At 53.2% G+C, this 12,861-nt stretch overlaps 1 protein-coding gene across 4 annotated transcripts; it reads left to right on the top strand.

Annotated features, from left to right (window-relative positions):
• Nucleotides 1-443: 443 nt before the first annotated feature.
• DZIP1L (DAZ interacting zinc finger protein 1 like) lies at nucleotides 444-11,944 on the top strand. 4 transcript variants are annotated; one of them, XM_072042461.1, is made up of 13 exons: nucleotides 473-830; nucleotides 3,438-3,507; nucleotides 3,712-4,128; nucleotides 4,596-4,680; nucleotides 5,387-5,520; nucleotides 5,863-6,024; nucleotides 6,241-6,366; nucleotides 7,667-7,697; nucleotides 8,411-8,461; nucleotides 8,803-8,939; nucleotides 9,622-9,814; nucleotides 9,998-10,127; nucleotides 10,623-11,944. In XM_072042461.1, the coding sequence occupies exons 3-12, from the start codon at nucleotides 3,727-3,729 to the stop codon at nucleotides 10,090-10,092; spliced, it is 1,416 nt and encodes a 471-aa protein (XP_071898562.1). In that variant the 5' UTR covers nucleotides 473-830; nucleotides 3,438-3,507; nucleotides 3,712-3,726; the 3' UTR covers nucleotides 10,093-10,127; nucleotides 10,623-11,944. The 4 variants fall into 4 exon arrangements, with proteins under 4 accessions (XP_038039801.1, XP_071898562.1, XP_005019445.3 ...); XM_005019388.6 differs by having other exon boundaries at nucleotides 3,608-4,128; XM_072042462.1 differs by lacking the exon at nucleotides 473-830 and adding an exon at nucleotides 2,711-2,876 and having other exon boundaries at nucleotides 3,608-4,128.
• The last annotated feature ends 917 nt before the right edge of the window (nucleotides 11,945-12,861 follow it).

Raw genomic sequence — 12,861 nt, 5'->3', positions numbered from 1 at the left:
GCCTCTCTGAATTCTCTCCATGCAGCGCCATTTTTAGGGCCACTGTGAAAAAGAAAGGGCCCATTTAATCCTAACAGGCTTCCCAGTGACATTTCTTTTCCTGCAAGAAAGCAATGCATCCCCTTGCATTTACTCCCTCCCCTCCCCGAGGTAAAGCAAATCCACCTAACACCACCATGAAAAGCCCAGCTTGCAAATCTCTTCTGCGTCTGTCTGAGCAGCTGTTTTTAGGCTGGGAGCAGAAAGGCGGGGGCGGGTGGCTTGCCCGTCATCGAATGTTTGCCATCTGTACAATGCTATCTTCTGTAAACACAGCAGCTAATGAGCGCGCTGCAATCTGCACGCTGCGATGGCAGCCGGATTAATCGGGAGGAGAAAGCCCTCTGCGCACGTGGGCTTTATGCAGTCAGGTGCCGGGTTTGGGTCTCACTCCAACCCCACGGATCGAGCCCCATCCATCCTTATTAAGCGCTGAAGTCAATCAGTGTAAGGGCAGAAGGCACCAAGCCAAGCTGGGGGTTGTCAGAGCACCAGCATGGCACGGGGGGATATTTTGCCTTTTCCTTCCCCAGTGTGAAACTCTCATGGCTCAGCCCGGGGCCATGGGTTTCATGCTTCAGTGCTGCCCACGGAGGCTGGTTTTGCCCAGCTATGGCAGTGGGAGCTGCTTTTTCTCCGTGCTTTTGAGTTTCACAGGCTGGGGGAAGTCTGGGAGGAGTGTAGGGTTACAGCACGGGAAGTCCTCCCTGCTCTGCAGGGCTGTGCACAGCCCCTCACTGCCCTGTCCCGTCCCTGTCCCAGCTCCTCACTTCCTCTGTCTCTAGCAACAAGTGAGTATTTGCTTTTTTTTTTTTTTCTTTTTTTTCTTTTTCTCTTTTTTCCTTTTCCTGCCCCCACTCCTCAAGCTGTTGAGGGGAGGGAGGGACAGTGCTGGGGGATGTGCTTAGGCTTGAGCTGCTCAGGCTCTCGTAGTACGTTAGCTCATGCGAAAAACATTTCCGAGGCTCCTCTGGACTGTTTTGGCGAGAAGAGAGGCTGATGAAGGGAGGGAGGTGAATGCTGCTTGCAGGCAGGGCCCGGGGAGCTGCTTGTGGGCAGGGTCTGGGTCTCCTGACCCCTCTGCTCCGTGGTCAGTGCTGCTCCACCAGCTCCTTGGTGGAGCTGGTTTGTACACAGAGGAGTGGGAATTGGGCAGGTGAGCGCCTCTGACTAAGCTCAGCTGGATGGTCCTCACTGCTGCCTCTGTGACGGACCCTCATCCCTCATGGCCATTGTTTACAGCACCCAGCAAGCAAAATCTGAGTCCCAGTGAATCAATGTTTCCCTGGTGGGCCCGGAGGGTGGCTTCTACCAGCAGCCATCGCATCTGCTGGTGCTGCACTGCATTGCACAGCAGAAGGCAAAGTGTTTTTACACCGGCTGGGGACATACCCAAGGCAAATTTGAGCAAGAACTGAGGAGAAGGAATAAACCTGAAGAGCTGGGTTCCTGCCTTGCCTGCTGCAGTGGTTTCAGTGCACCCCAAAGCTCTGCTTGCACCAGTTGTGACTTGGCGTGTGGCATTTTCCAGGAAATGCAGGGGAAGCCCACCAGGCTCTGGCACCCATGGGCATGCCCGAAGCAGGTGATGGGGCAACCTCAGCCACGCTGCTAAGCAGCAGGGTTTGGTTAAACACTGCTGGCTTTGGTGCGTGAAGGCCTCGTTAATATTAACAAGGTTGTGCAACACAGCCTGCCTCCCAGGGCGTGTGGGAGATTGCTAGGGGGTTTTAATTAGCACCCTGGAGAACAGGGAGACGCCTGAGAGGGAGGGGACTGGGGTTGCTGCTGTCTCCTTTCCGCTTCCAGACCCCGTTTCCAGGCATTTCTCATAAACTCAGCCTCGTTTAGGCGTGGTTGGTTCGCAGCCCAGAGCCTCACCTGCAGCAGCCACGTGCTGTTCCCCAGCAGATCTACGCAGTTTGTGGCCATGAGTCAGGGCTATATTTAGACCTATATATACATATGGGTGTACATATCTACACAAGCACTGTGTCTGATGCAATGAATTGGGTTGTCTGACACTTGAGTGCTGCTAATAGCATGTATATATATATATACACATATATATATAACAGCAGTAATAATGCTAGTGATCTTTACTGGCCATACAAGCCTGGGAGGGAAGGGGCTTGCTGACGTGGTGATTTTAGGTGCACATCAAAGACGATAAAGTGAATAAAGCCTAAAGGAAGCCTGTGGTTATCTTCATGTCACGCTAATGTGCAGGCCCTCCTGAAGGCTTTCTAGCACAGCTGACCAAAGAGAGGCAGCGACATGAACAGGCGCATGCAGGGCAGAGGAACAAGAGGGGACATTGCAGAGCTTGCAGTGGGTTTGAACATGCTGAGCTGGACTGAGAGCAAACAAGTCTTGCAAGGAATAGGGGAAAAAAAAGATCAAAAAAATGATGATCTTATCCCAGGATACATGCAGGCACTGCAGAAGGCTTCCTGGCTGGGTTTTCCAGCTGGAAAGCCCCATGCAAGGTGCTCAGCTTGAAAGTGCTTTGCTCATGCTCCGTCCTGCCTGTGCCACCGTCACTGTACGTGCCTGCTGAGACCAAGCCCTGAGGAAAAGCACAGGGTCTGGAGCATCCCACTTGCACTTCTGGGGACTGAAATTGTGGCCAAAAAAAAAGCTGTAATGCTAACCATTGCCCCATCTGAGTTAGCAGAGGAGACCACAGCAAAGCCCACATTTATTCGGCATCTCCCTGGGATGCCAGACCCAGCGTGTCCCCGTCACACGAGTGCAGAAGCGGGGCCAGGAGTGGCAACACGGCTGCACGCAGCACACCCAGCAATGCCCTGCCCCACGTCCTGCCCAAAAATAAGGTGAGTGGCCCCCCAGCAAAGAGCGAGGACTAAAAACGAGGCGTCCTCGAGACGGCCAGAGGGCGGCCTGCAGTATGTGGGGCAGCTGCAGACACAAACTCATAGCACAAAGCATTGCAGCTTGGTTGAATTTGTAAATGTTTCGCAGCAGTTTGCCTGTGCTCAGACAAGAAACCCTAGTTAGAGTCTAGGAACTGCATAGGGCAATTTCACAGGTTTAAAGCTATGTGTTTTAAATATAATTACTTAATTATTGCTTAGGGTGCAGCTAGGAAAATGGGTGAACACTGCTTCTGGAAATGATCTAGGTCAGAGCAAGATAACGCAGAGGGAAGCAGCGCTGTGATTTTTGTGTGACCAGTGTTTACCACGTACTGCTTGAAAACAGGCTGTTTTCCTAAAATGTGTAAGTCAAGGAGGTTGGGTAAAGGGGGTTACAAATTTGTTCGCAACACTTTATTTTAAAGAGTGGCAATGTGACGGTTTTAGAAAACTTTCCTTTACCAAAAGCAGATGGTAGATAAACTGGAAGATTTTTTTTTTTCTTTTTTCTTTTTTCAGAGCTTGGCAAAAGCAGTAGATAGCAGCTGCGGAGAGGAAGAGAAGAAGAAGGTTTTGTGCTTGCTCCCAGGTATTATGAACGCTGACCTGCTCCCCACCATGGTAGGGCATCCAGTAGAGCTGGAGAGCAGCAGCGTGGCCAACCTTAACACATCCTTTCTCCCTCCCAGCCCTTTTCCACAGGCATTTCCAGCCCGTGTATGGGACCGTAGGGATGCTGGGCACGGTCCCAGGGTTCACCAGCCCAACCCACGTCCCCTGCTTCCACTTCCAGCCCCGCCGGGCCGGCATGGACTGGCGTCGCTTCAGCGCCGTGGACGTGGAGCGGGTGGCCCGGGAGGTGGACGTGGCCACGCTCCAGGAGCACATCGCCAGTGTCACCTTCTGCAACCTGGACGGGGAGCAGTGCCCCCACTGTGGGCAGCCGGCGGACCCCGTGCTGCTGAAGGTGCTCAGGATGGCCCAGCTGAGCATCGAGTACCTGCTGCACTGTCAGGAGCACCTGGGGAACATCCTGGCCACACACACCCAGCGCCTCCAAGCCACCCGCGCCGAGCTGGCCCGAGCCCAGGACCTGGTGTCGGAGCAGGCAGCGCAGCTCCGGGGAGCCAAAGAGGAGAACAGGAGGTGGAAGAAGCTGATGGCCACCCAGCAGCTCCTCCTGCAAGCCGACCCCAGCAGATACTGCAAGGTGCGTGGTGGAAAGGTGCAGAGCGCGTCCCCTGTGTGATGCTCTTTGCTGCATCCCGGTGCTGGCTTGTTGCCTCTGTGGAGACTGCAAAGTCCTTGTCAGCCCAGGGGCTCCCTTTTTGGTGGACATGCAGGGGAAGGGGGTGAAAGCTGCATGGGCTGCAGGAGAGGAGGCTGGAAAGGGATGACTGGGGAGATCTTATGAGATCCGTGTGTCCTGGGGGATATCTCATGCCAGGGAGACTTGGAAATCCTCCAGCCCACTGGGGGGTTTCTGGAGGCTCCTGGTTTCGGTGGTGGTTTTGACTGTTATCTTGCTGCTGAGGCTTTCCCAGCCTTTCAGCAGAGAGTGCCAGCCGTGCCTTTGCGTGCACATCTTCTCCCTCACCAAATCAACCCGCTTGCTTACTCCTGGAGGTCAGAAGACCCCAGACCAGGTGGTTCAGGTGACTCTCTCCCCCTCCCCAGTGCCACCTCTGTGACAAAGCCTTCCTGAGCGATGTCTTCCTGCGAGCCCATGTGCAGCGCCGGCACGCGGAGGACACCGAGGCAGGTGAGCACTGGGATGGTTTCCCTGCGTTTTCCTATGACTTCGCATTTCTTCTCTGTTCCTGTGAATATTTGTAAATATTTTCTGCTCGCTGCCACTCCCTGAAGCACGGGCAGGGTGTGTGGTCAGACACAAGACTGCAGGCACCCTTACAGCCCATCTCTGCACCTCAGGCTCCCCGAGGACCTTCCCTACCCGTGGGGATGGAGCCACAGTGGGGAGTCTGGGAGAGTGTTTTGCTTGAGTGGCAGAGGGATTCACGTTTTTTGCTCCTTTTGGCAAGGAATTGATGCTCTTGGACTTGGCAGATCAAAAACCTTTTGCTCTTTGCTGGCAGGTTGAAACTCCAGCCCAGGGCTGATGCAACACGACAGGTTTGTCTTTGCTCTGAGGCGCCTTCCTGGGTGCAGCCCAAGACGTCCAAGCAGGGCACTTCAGCTGCTGCAGACAGCCAGCCCAGCTGCTCCTCTAGCCTCTAATCTCTCCAAGTTTATCAAAAAAATAAATAAATCAGAGGCCACTTTTCTCATGTTTTTTTCCTGCAGCTGAGCCAGCTCCTTCTGCAGCCTGACACCCTGCGGCGAGTTTGCTCGGTGCTTTGTTGGGGTGTTGCTGGGTGTTTCTGGGTGTTTCTGTCACCTCTCCAAAGCAAAATCCCAGTAGGAGCTGGCAGATCGCACCCTTGCTCACAGTGCCTCTGTTTCCCCAGGCTTTGCAGAAAGGCAGAAGATGAAGCGGGTGGAGCAAATGGAGCAGGAGGTTGAGGAGCTGAAGGAGAAGCTGCGTGAGACACAGCAGCAGCTGGCAGCGGAGAGTGAGGCAGAGAAGCTGCACAGGGAAAAGGTATGGAAAAAGAGGGAGAAGCAATGAAACATGGGACATTTTTAAGCATAGGTGAAAAAGGTACTGAAAAACATCATATGGTGGGGCTTGTGTCTATTTATGTGGAAAATTTGCCCCAGAAGGTTCCTGTGGGAAATGTGAAGTGGGGGTAAATGGTGGCACTTGTGTAAGTGTGCCTGCCCGAGGCTGTGCTGCCTCGTCCTCCCGTTGTGTGCAGCGTGGGGAGCTCCAGGAACATCGCTGCTCACGTGGCTGGTCCAGGGCAGAAGCCCCAGCCCTTGCCCAACCTGGGCGCTCTGCTCCTCAGCCAGGACATCTGCTCCAGTTTTTTGTCCTCTTTAGGAAAAAGAGAGAGCTCACCAGCGAGAAGAGGAGAGCAGGAGAGATTTGGAAAGGTGGAAAGAGGAGGAGAGGATGAAACTGCGTGCAGAGATGGATGGCCTGAAGCAGCTCTTCCTTGGGGAGCTGAAGGACATTGCCAGCAAGAGCAGTGCAATGGAAGGGGTGAGCCAAAGGGACAGCAAGGGGACATCTGAGCTTGCTGCCTTGCATGATCCAGGTGGCCTTGCAGGTTCACAGCCTGAAGAGTCACCCTTTTTCCTGGGGCATGCATGCACTTTGGATTTGGGGGCAACAACTGGCTGAGGTGGGACTCTCTGGGAGGAACAAAGAGCCTCCTGAGGCCCACCGGGGACAAGCTGCTCCTTCTCCACGCTGCAGAAACTGCAGGAGCTGCAGGCCAGAGAGGCAGTGGTGTCCAGCCTGGGGACCCTGCAGGACGATGACTCTGAGGAGATGCGGTGGCAGACACCAAGCTGGACAGAGCAGGAGAGGACAGCCGTGCAGGTGAGCAGTGGGGTGCCTGTGTCCTCACCCCTGCCACACATCCCAGGAGGTGTGCTGGATGGAGATGGACCCACATCTGTGCACCTCTTTGTGTATCTGCTCCCTGCATGTGTGGTCTCAGCTCAGTTTCTGGTAGCAATGAGCCCAGAAATGGGACCTGGAGGGCACCAAGGGCACGCCAAGGTGCCAGGTCAGCCCTGGAAAACCCTTCTTCACTGGAGCACTGTCACAGCTCACTGCATGGAAAAGCACTTAAAGTAGCAAATGGACAGAAGAGATTTCTTTCCCCATGCATCAGCTGCCTTCTCACTCTCTAAAAACATCTGAACAGGGCCTTGGCATGCACAGCACCTCTCAGTGTTGAGTGGGTTGGGACAGGCACAGCTGCTGTGGTGGCAGGCGTCCTTCAGAACCCAAAGAAATGGGATTTTGCCATGCAGTAATGCATTTGGGTGCCCCTGCCCATGAGGACCCACAGCCCAAGGAGGGCCACGTGGGTGTGTTTAATTTGGCAGAGGACAGAGGGGAGGCAGGCACTGAAGGACCTGCAGAGGGAGCACGCAGACATCCTTGACACCTTGCTCAGGTGCCAAAGCACCTCACTCAGGAAAAGCCTTTGTGGTTTCTCTCCATCTCAGTTTCAAACCCCAGAGATACAGGTCTTGTCAGAAAAGCTGGGGGAGACCCTCTTTGCAGGCCAGCTTAGTGCCTCCTGATAATGGGAAAGAACAGATCTGCACACCTGAAGTGACCGTAGCTGGATTTCAAAGCCCAGGTCAAGAGAATAGAGTTATTTTATTATAAAGGGGAAAGACTATATGAAATGCAACAACCAAAGTTATCACAGCTGATGAGAAGACATAGGCTTGCCACCAGCAGATTTTGAAGTTGGCCATAGGTCTTCTGTAAGGCCAGTGATGCCCTTTGGGGGACACCTCCCTGGGGATGCCAGGACGACCCGATTGGACTCACATGTCTGTTGGCTTGTAGATCACCAGAACGGCTTGCGTTACAATTTGGAGCATCTTCTGCTCATTATCTGATCTGTGAATAGCACAGAGGTACAACAGCCTGGCACCTGCTGTGCGGTGGTTGTACCATGGAGGAGTATGCCCTGGCGGGTATGGTCTGCTTAAAGCTAAAAGCATTTCGGGGTGTATGTGTCCAGTTTAGGCTCCTGCTGTTTTCTGCTCCTTTTGTGGTGCATTTAATAGTAATATTCCCCAGGGAGAGGAAAAGTCACCCAAAAGTGTTGAGGAAGAAATGACCTTTGAGTGATGCACAGTCTGTTTCTTCACAGACCAAGCTGCTGTCTGCAAACAAGCCTGAAGGTAATGATTGCTTTTATAAGGTGAATCAGTTTGGGTCTAGATCAATTTTTCATAGCTAGGAACCCTTCAGACCATGCCGTCCTCTCTGTCTCCCACTACAAAAGCGTGCCATGGAGTCCTCTCTGGGGAGCTGGCTGTGTGTCCTTTACCTGAAGGCACGGAGCAGACATCCTCCAGCCTCCTGACTGCCTGCTGCAACAGCACGGAGTACAGCTCCAGCTGCAAGCAGAAAACCCCTGTCTCTTTGGGTCTTTTTTTTTTTTTTTTCCCCATAAAAATAAGAAGCTGGGATATGCTGTGTTTTTTTCTTTACAGCCTGGGTTTCCTATAATCAGGATCCAGGGAGGAAGAGTGGGGATTTCCCAGCTCCCTGATGCCTGCTGTCCAGCCGCTCATCAGAAAACAAACAAAAATAGGATTTCAGACATGGATGGCTATTAGCAAATACCCTGCGGGTACATTGTCCACACCAGCCCCGAGGGATGGCAAAGGGCTGTTTGGCCACTGACATCCTCCGGCTGGTGGCCCCAGGGGGTGGTGGTGCTGCTGCTGAGCACCCCGGGCTTTCCCTCAAGGATGCTCTCCAAGGCTTGGGGCCATCCTTGGACCCCATGGGCACAGATGTGTCGGAGCTTTCCATACAGTGAAACAAGGAGGTCAGAGCTTGCTTTTGTGCTCACCTTGGCCCTCACAGGCTGTTTTCATTCCTGCAGTGACCCGGCAGGTGACCAAAGTGCTGGTTGCTGAAGAATCCTCAGAAGAAGGTGGGCACCAGGGGTGAGACCATCTCTGTCCTGGCAACACCAGGACGAAGCTGGCATTTAGCTTTTGGGGTGTTGCACAGTGAGGGTGAGGGGTGGTGGCACATGGTGGGGTGGGGACACGTACCTCCATGCCAGGTACAGCAGCACCATGACCAGCCCTGCGGGGAATGCTTTACTCCAGAAAGCTGCCCCAGGCAGCTGCTGTGCTGTGGGTGGGATTTTGGAAAAGCTGTGGCTGGGAATGACTCAAGCTGGAGATGGAAGGCACCTCAAAGGGGACCAGGGACCAGCTGGCTCCTCAGGGCACAGCCGGTGCCTTACTGCTCCCACCTTCACTGCAGGCGGGGAGGAGGATGCCCTGGGTGGGAGGCGGAGACTGCTGGAAGCCCTGCGGAGAAACCCAAACCTCCTGAAGAAGTTTCGGCCCATCCTGGAGGAAGCGCTGGAGGAAAAGCTGGAGAGCATGGGCGTCAAGAGGGTAAGTCTGTCCTTTTGCTTCTGGCACTTCCAGCCCTGAGCCAGTGCAGGGATGCAAGGAGTGCTGCGAACAGATTAGTTATTTTGGAGCAACCAAAACACTAGCAGGGAGTGAAACAGCCCATGCCTGGAGCAGTCACGGCCTGAGAGGCAAACGGGAAGGTGGAGGCAGAAAGCACATGGTAGCGCAGGGAATAAACCACCTCTGAGGTTGGTTATTAATAAATATCCAGCAGCTCTTTCTCGCAAGCAGCCTTTCATATGCTAAATCACCCAGGGCTCCCTCTCTTCCAGGGAAGGAGGGTGTGTGAGGGCACAGCAGCCTCTGTCACGGGGATTTCGAGAGGACTTTCACTGGTCCTTTTCATGCCAAGCATATTAAACAGGACCTCATGAATCTTGCCGAGCTCCCGGCAATGCAACACCACCACCTAGCACCTTGCTGAGCTGGTGCAACAGCAACCAGTGGCTGAAGCCTCATCGTTGGACTGTTTGCATGGGATAAGAACATTGCACTGGGGAAACAAGGGGCTGGGGAAATGATGGGCTGGTACCACCCTTGGGGTTTGGGCAGGTCTTGGGATCGAGCTAGGAGGATACTCATGAGATATGGGCAGTGCTGTTGATGGCTCGTGTCACCACCTGGTGCTGTGGAAGGACAGCTTGGCCACCCTTTTCTTTAGGTCATGACAGGGATCTCCACTCAGACCTACCAGCACCTCCGGGCTGTGGTCAGGCTTCAGCAGCAGCAGAGGGCTGCGAAATTTCCCGGTCTCCTCCACCTAAGGAGCGAGCTGATCCAAGCTGTGAAGAGGAAAGTCAAGCAACGCAAGAAGCCTGGCATTGCTGCCCCTCGACAGCTCTCCATCATCCCAGGTGAGGTGAGCTGTCCCTAGAGAGCAGCCGTGGGGACCTGTGGCCACCTGCTGATGGCTGTGGGATGCTGTTCCCTTAGGCAGCAGGGCAGCCCTTGGGCAGCTGGCAGCTGCATCCCTTCTCGTGGAGCTGTGCCAGCGCCAGGCCCCCATTTCTGTGATTCACCTGCTGTGCCCCTTGCAGGGATAGCCGTGTCCACAAGGGAGAAGCCCGTGGAGAGACGCCTGGTTGCGACCACACGGAGACCAGCTGGTGGGGTCAGCTCCTCCCAGCCCTGAGCTCAACATCTCCCAGAGCCACCGGGAAACTCCAGGTATCTCATGTGAATGGTCCCAGGGATGGGCTTGGATGTCATTTCCAGGAAAATAAGGTTTTGTATCCATCAGCAGTGCCACAAGGTCGTCCCTTTACAAGGAGCTCAAACTTAGAGCAGGGGAGACCTGGCCACTAGTCTCTTCCCCAGGCAGAGACGAGCATCCTTCCCTTCTTCTTTGTCCATTTGTCCTCTTTGGGGGAAATTAAAACAGTGTTCATGCAACTGGTATCAAAACACTAAGTGTTAGAGAGTCAGATTAAGAAAAGGTCTCTGGAAAAAATCCCAAAATAATTGGAGTGATGCAATGGTGAAATTATTAAATTACTGAATATGACTTAAACATAACCTCAGTTTTGGGGGGAGAGCTGATTTAATTAAAGTGTGGGCAGAGTCAGCATCATATTGCTTTTATAGAAATGGGAGGAGAAAAGAGGGGAGGGAGGGGGTTTTTACCAAAGGATTTTTTATTTATTTATTTATTTTTAATTGCAGTGAGGATGAAATTCTTGCCTTTATCTGGCAAAGTGAAAAAAAGAAGCGGAGATTCCTGGGGCACTTTGCAAGCCATGGAAATAGAGAGAGGGTCTCCTGTGTGGCATCCTGATGCAGCTGGGTTTTGCCATCTGCTCTAATTTTGCAAATACAGGATGAGCATCCTGCCCCACTGCCCCCTTCACCCTCCCCGGGCTCAGTCTGCAGGTGACAGCAGCGACCAGGAGACCTCCTCCCCTTCCAAGCCACCAGCACCGGTGGCTGGTGACACAGGGGTGAGGGTCCCCGTTCGGCCAAGCCCTGTGCGAGGGATGCTTGGTGGTGGCAGGGAAATGACAGTCCTCTGCCAGCAGCCACTGGATGGTGCCACAAGACCAGGAACGAGCTGCAGCGCAGCATCCCACCGTGCCAGAAGCTTTCAGCAGCATCTCCCGGGCTGGGGCCACCCGCTCCCACCAGGCCCGGTGCCTGTGGCTGCTGTACCTGTTGACAAGTCCAAAGAGCAGCATGGGAGGGAGAGAAGGCAGCTGTTCTCGACCTTGTGTCCCTCTCTGCCAGCTCTCCCAAGGGTCCGAGGGAGACCCTGGCCCAAGCACACGTGGGCAGAGGAGCAAGCCACAGCTGTGGTTTCCTTCCTCCTTCCTTCTTGAGTGGGAACTCTGACCCAAAGGACGACCATCTGCAGCATCACCAAGTGAGATTGGCTCTGCTTTTAATGCTTGTCGGCATAAATGAAGTGTGTTTTCCAAACTCGCTCTGGCTTTTGTACATCTGTAGCAGGGCGTGAAGTGATCTTGATCCCTCCAGAGTACAAAATTTTTAAAAATGCAGCTTCTCAGCTTCTCTGTTTTCCAATCCACTCCACCACCAGTTTAAATTTCTATCTTTGCCTGTTCCTAAGTGCAAACATTTGCACGTGCATTTTGATGCTAGGGAGCAGAAAGCCCGGCCAGGGCTGAGCAGCACAGGGTGAATTCATTTCATTCCATCAAATAGCAAAAGTGCCTTCCAGATAAGTGCTTGCCAACATGCAGAACACCACCACGTAATTTGTAAATCCACAGGTCCCCAGGGATGTATGCAGTCTGCTGTGTGCCTATACCCTCCCACATTGTGTGGGTCTGTAGCTACATACCTTGAAAAGGAATTGTTCATTTTAATCTTTCGACGTGAAATAAGAACTATACCTGGTTTGTGTTATCCTATCTGTAGAATTCTATTGCTAGATGTGTTACTTTATGGCTAATTTAACAAATGTTTTTCTTTTTGGTGAGTGGGGATCATAAGGAGAACTGCTTTTAATAAATTGAATAAAGGAGGGATGTTTTCGTGCCATTCAGAGAGCTGAAATTGGTGTCTCAGAAAAAGAAATGAGCCTTTTACCTGTAAAATAGGTGGAGGTAGGAGCAAACGTTTGCTCCTGTGTAAGGGGTGATAAAGGCAATTCACACACCTCTGGGCTGTGCTGGCATGATCCAAAACTGATGAGAAAAGACATCTTCTGCCCCAAAGAGCAAACAGCAGGACCAGGACAGCCAGAAGAAGCTGTTTCACCCCTACTACATAGCAAGATCAGTGTCAAGGCTGTGCCTTGCCCTGCACCTCCCTCTCCCAGCTGCTTCCCTTCCCTATGTCAGAGAATCAAAGAAATCATGCTGTGCCACCAACTGACAGCCAAACCTCAGTGTGTGCAGCTCCTGCGCATGTTCACCTGCAGACAAATGCAGGAACCAGGCCTGTGTTCACTTTTCCAGCAGTTCTCGTGCCTGCGGTGCTTTCCAGCTGCTCCAATGAGCTTCAGGCACTCGACGCTGAGCCCAGATGGTGCCAGACAGGTGGGGGAAAAAATTGCCTAAGACTGGGAAACTCCAAAAGTATCCTTGTGCTACAAGAAACAAATAAATAGATATACACAGGGACAAGGCATTTTTGTTTCGGACTAAATGTTTTGAGCCAGCACGGTCCATAGGAAATGGCTCTCCAGGTGCTACTGGCTTCAGCGTGCATAGGGGGAGAGGATGCACAGTGGGCATGGAAGAGCCATGGGTTAGCACCGGCAATGGGAGAGGATGGAGGTGTTTTTTCTCTTGTGTTATGGACTTCTTCCCCTAGGAAAAGCTGATTCTTCCCGTGCCCCTTTTTAGCGTGCTGTCCTCAATGGGCTGCAGTGGTGGGGACCTGCTGTGAGCCCTGTGCCCGGTAGCAGTGCTGCACAATCCTGCTGTGCTGTGCAATGCCA

Source organism: Anas platyrhynchos, chromosome 9 (genome assembly GCF_047663525.1).
Source record: "Anas platyrhynchos isolate ZD024472 breed Pekin duck chromosome 9, IASCAAS_PekinDuck_T2T, whole genome shotgun sequence".
In the NCBI taxonomy this organism is placed as follows: Eukaryota; Metazoa; Chordata; class Aves; order Anseriformes; family Anatidae; genus Anas; species Anas platyrhynchos.
The sequence above is the reverse complement of the archived record's forward strand: the minus strand, read 5'-3'. Positions and strand labels throughout refer to the sequence as shown.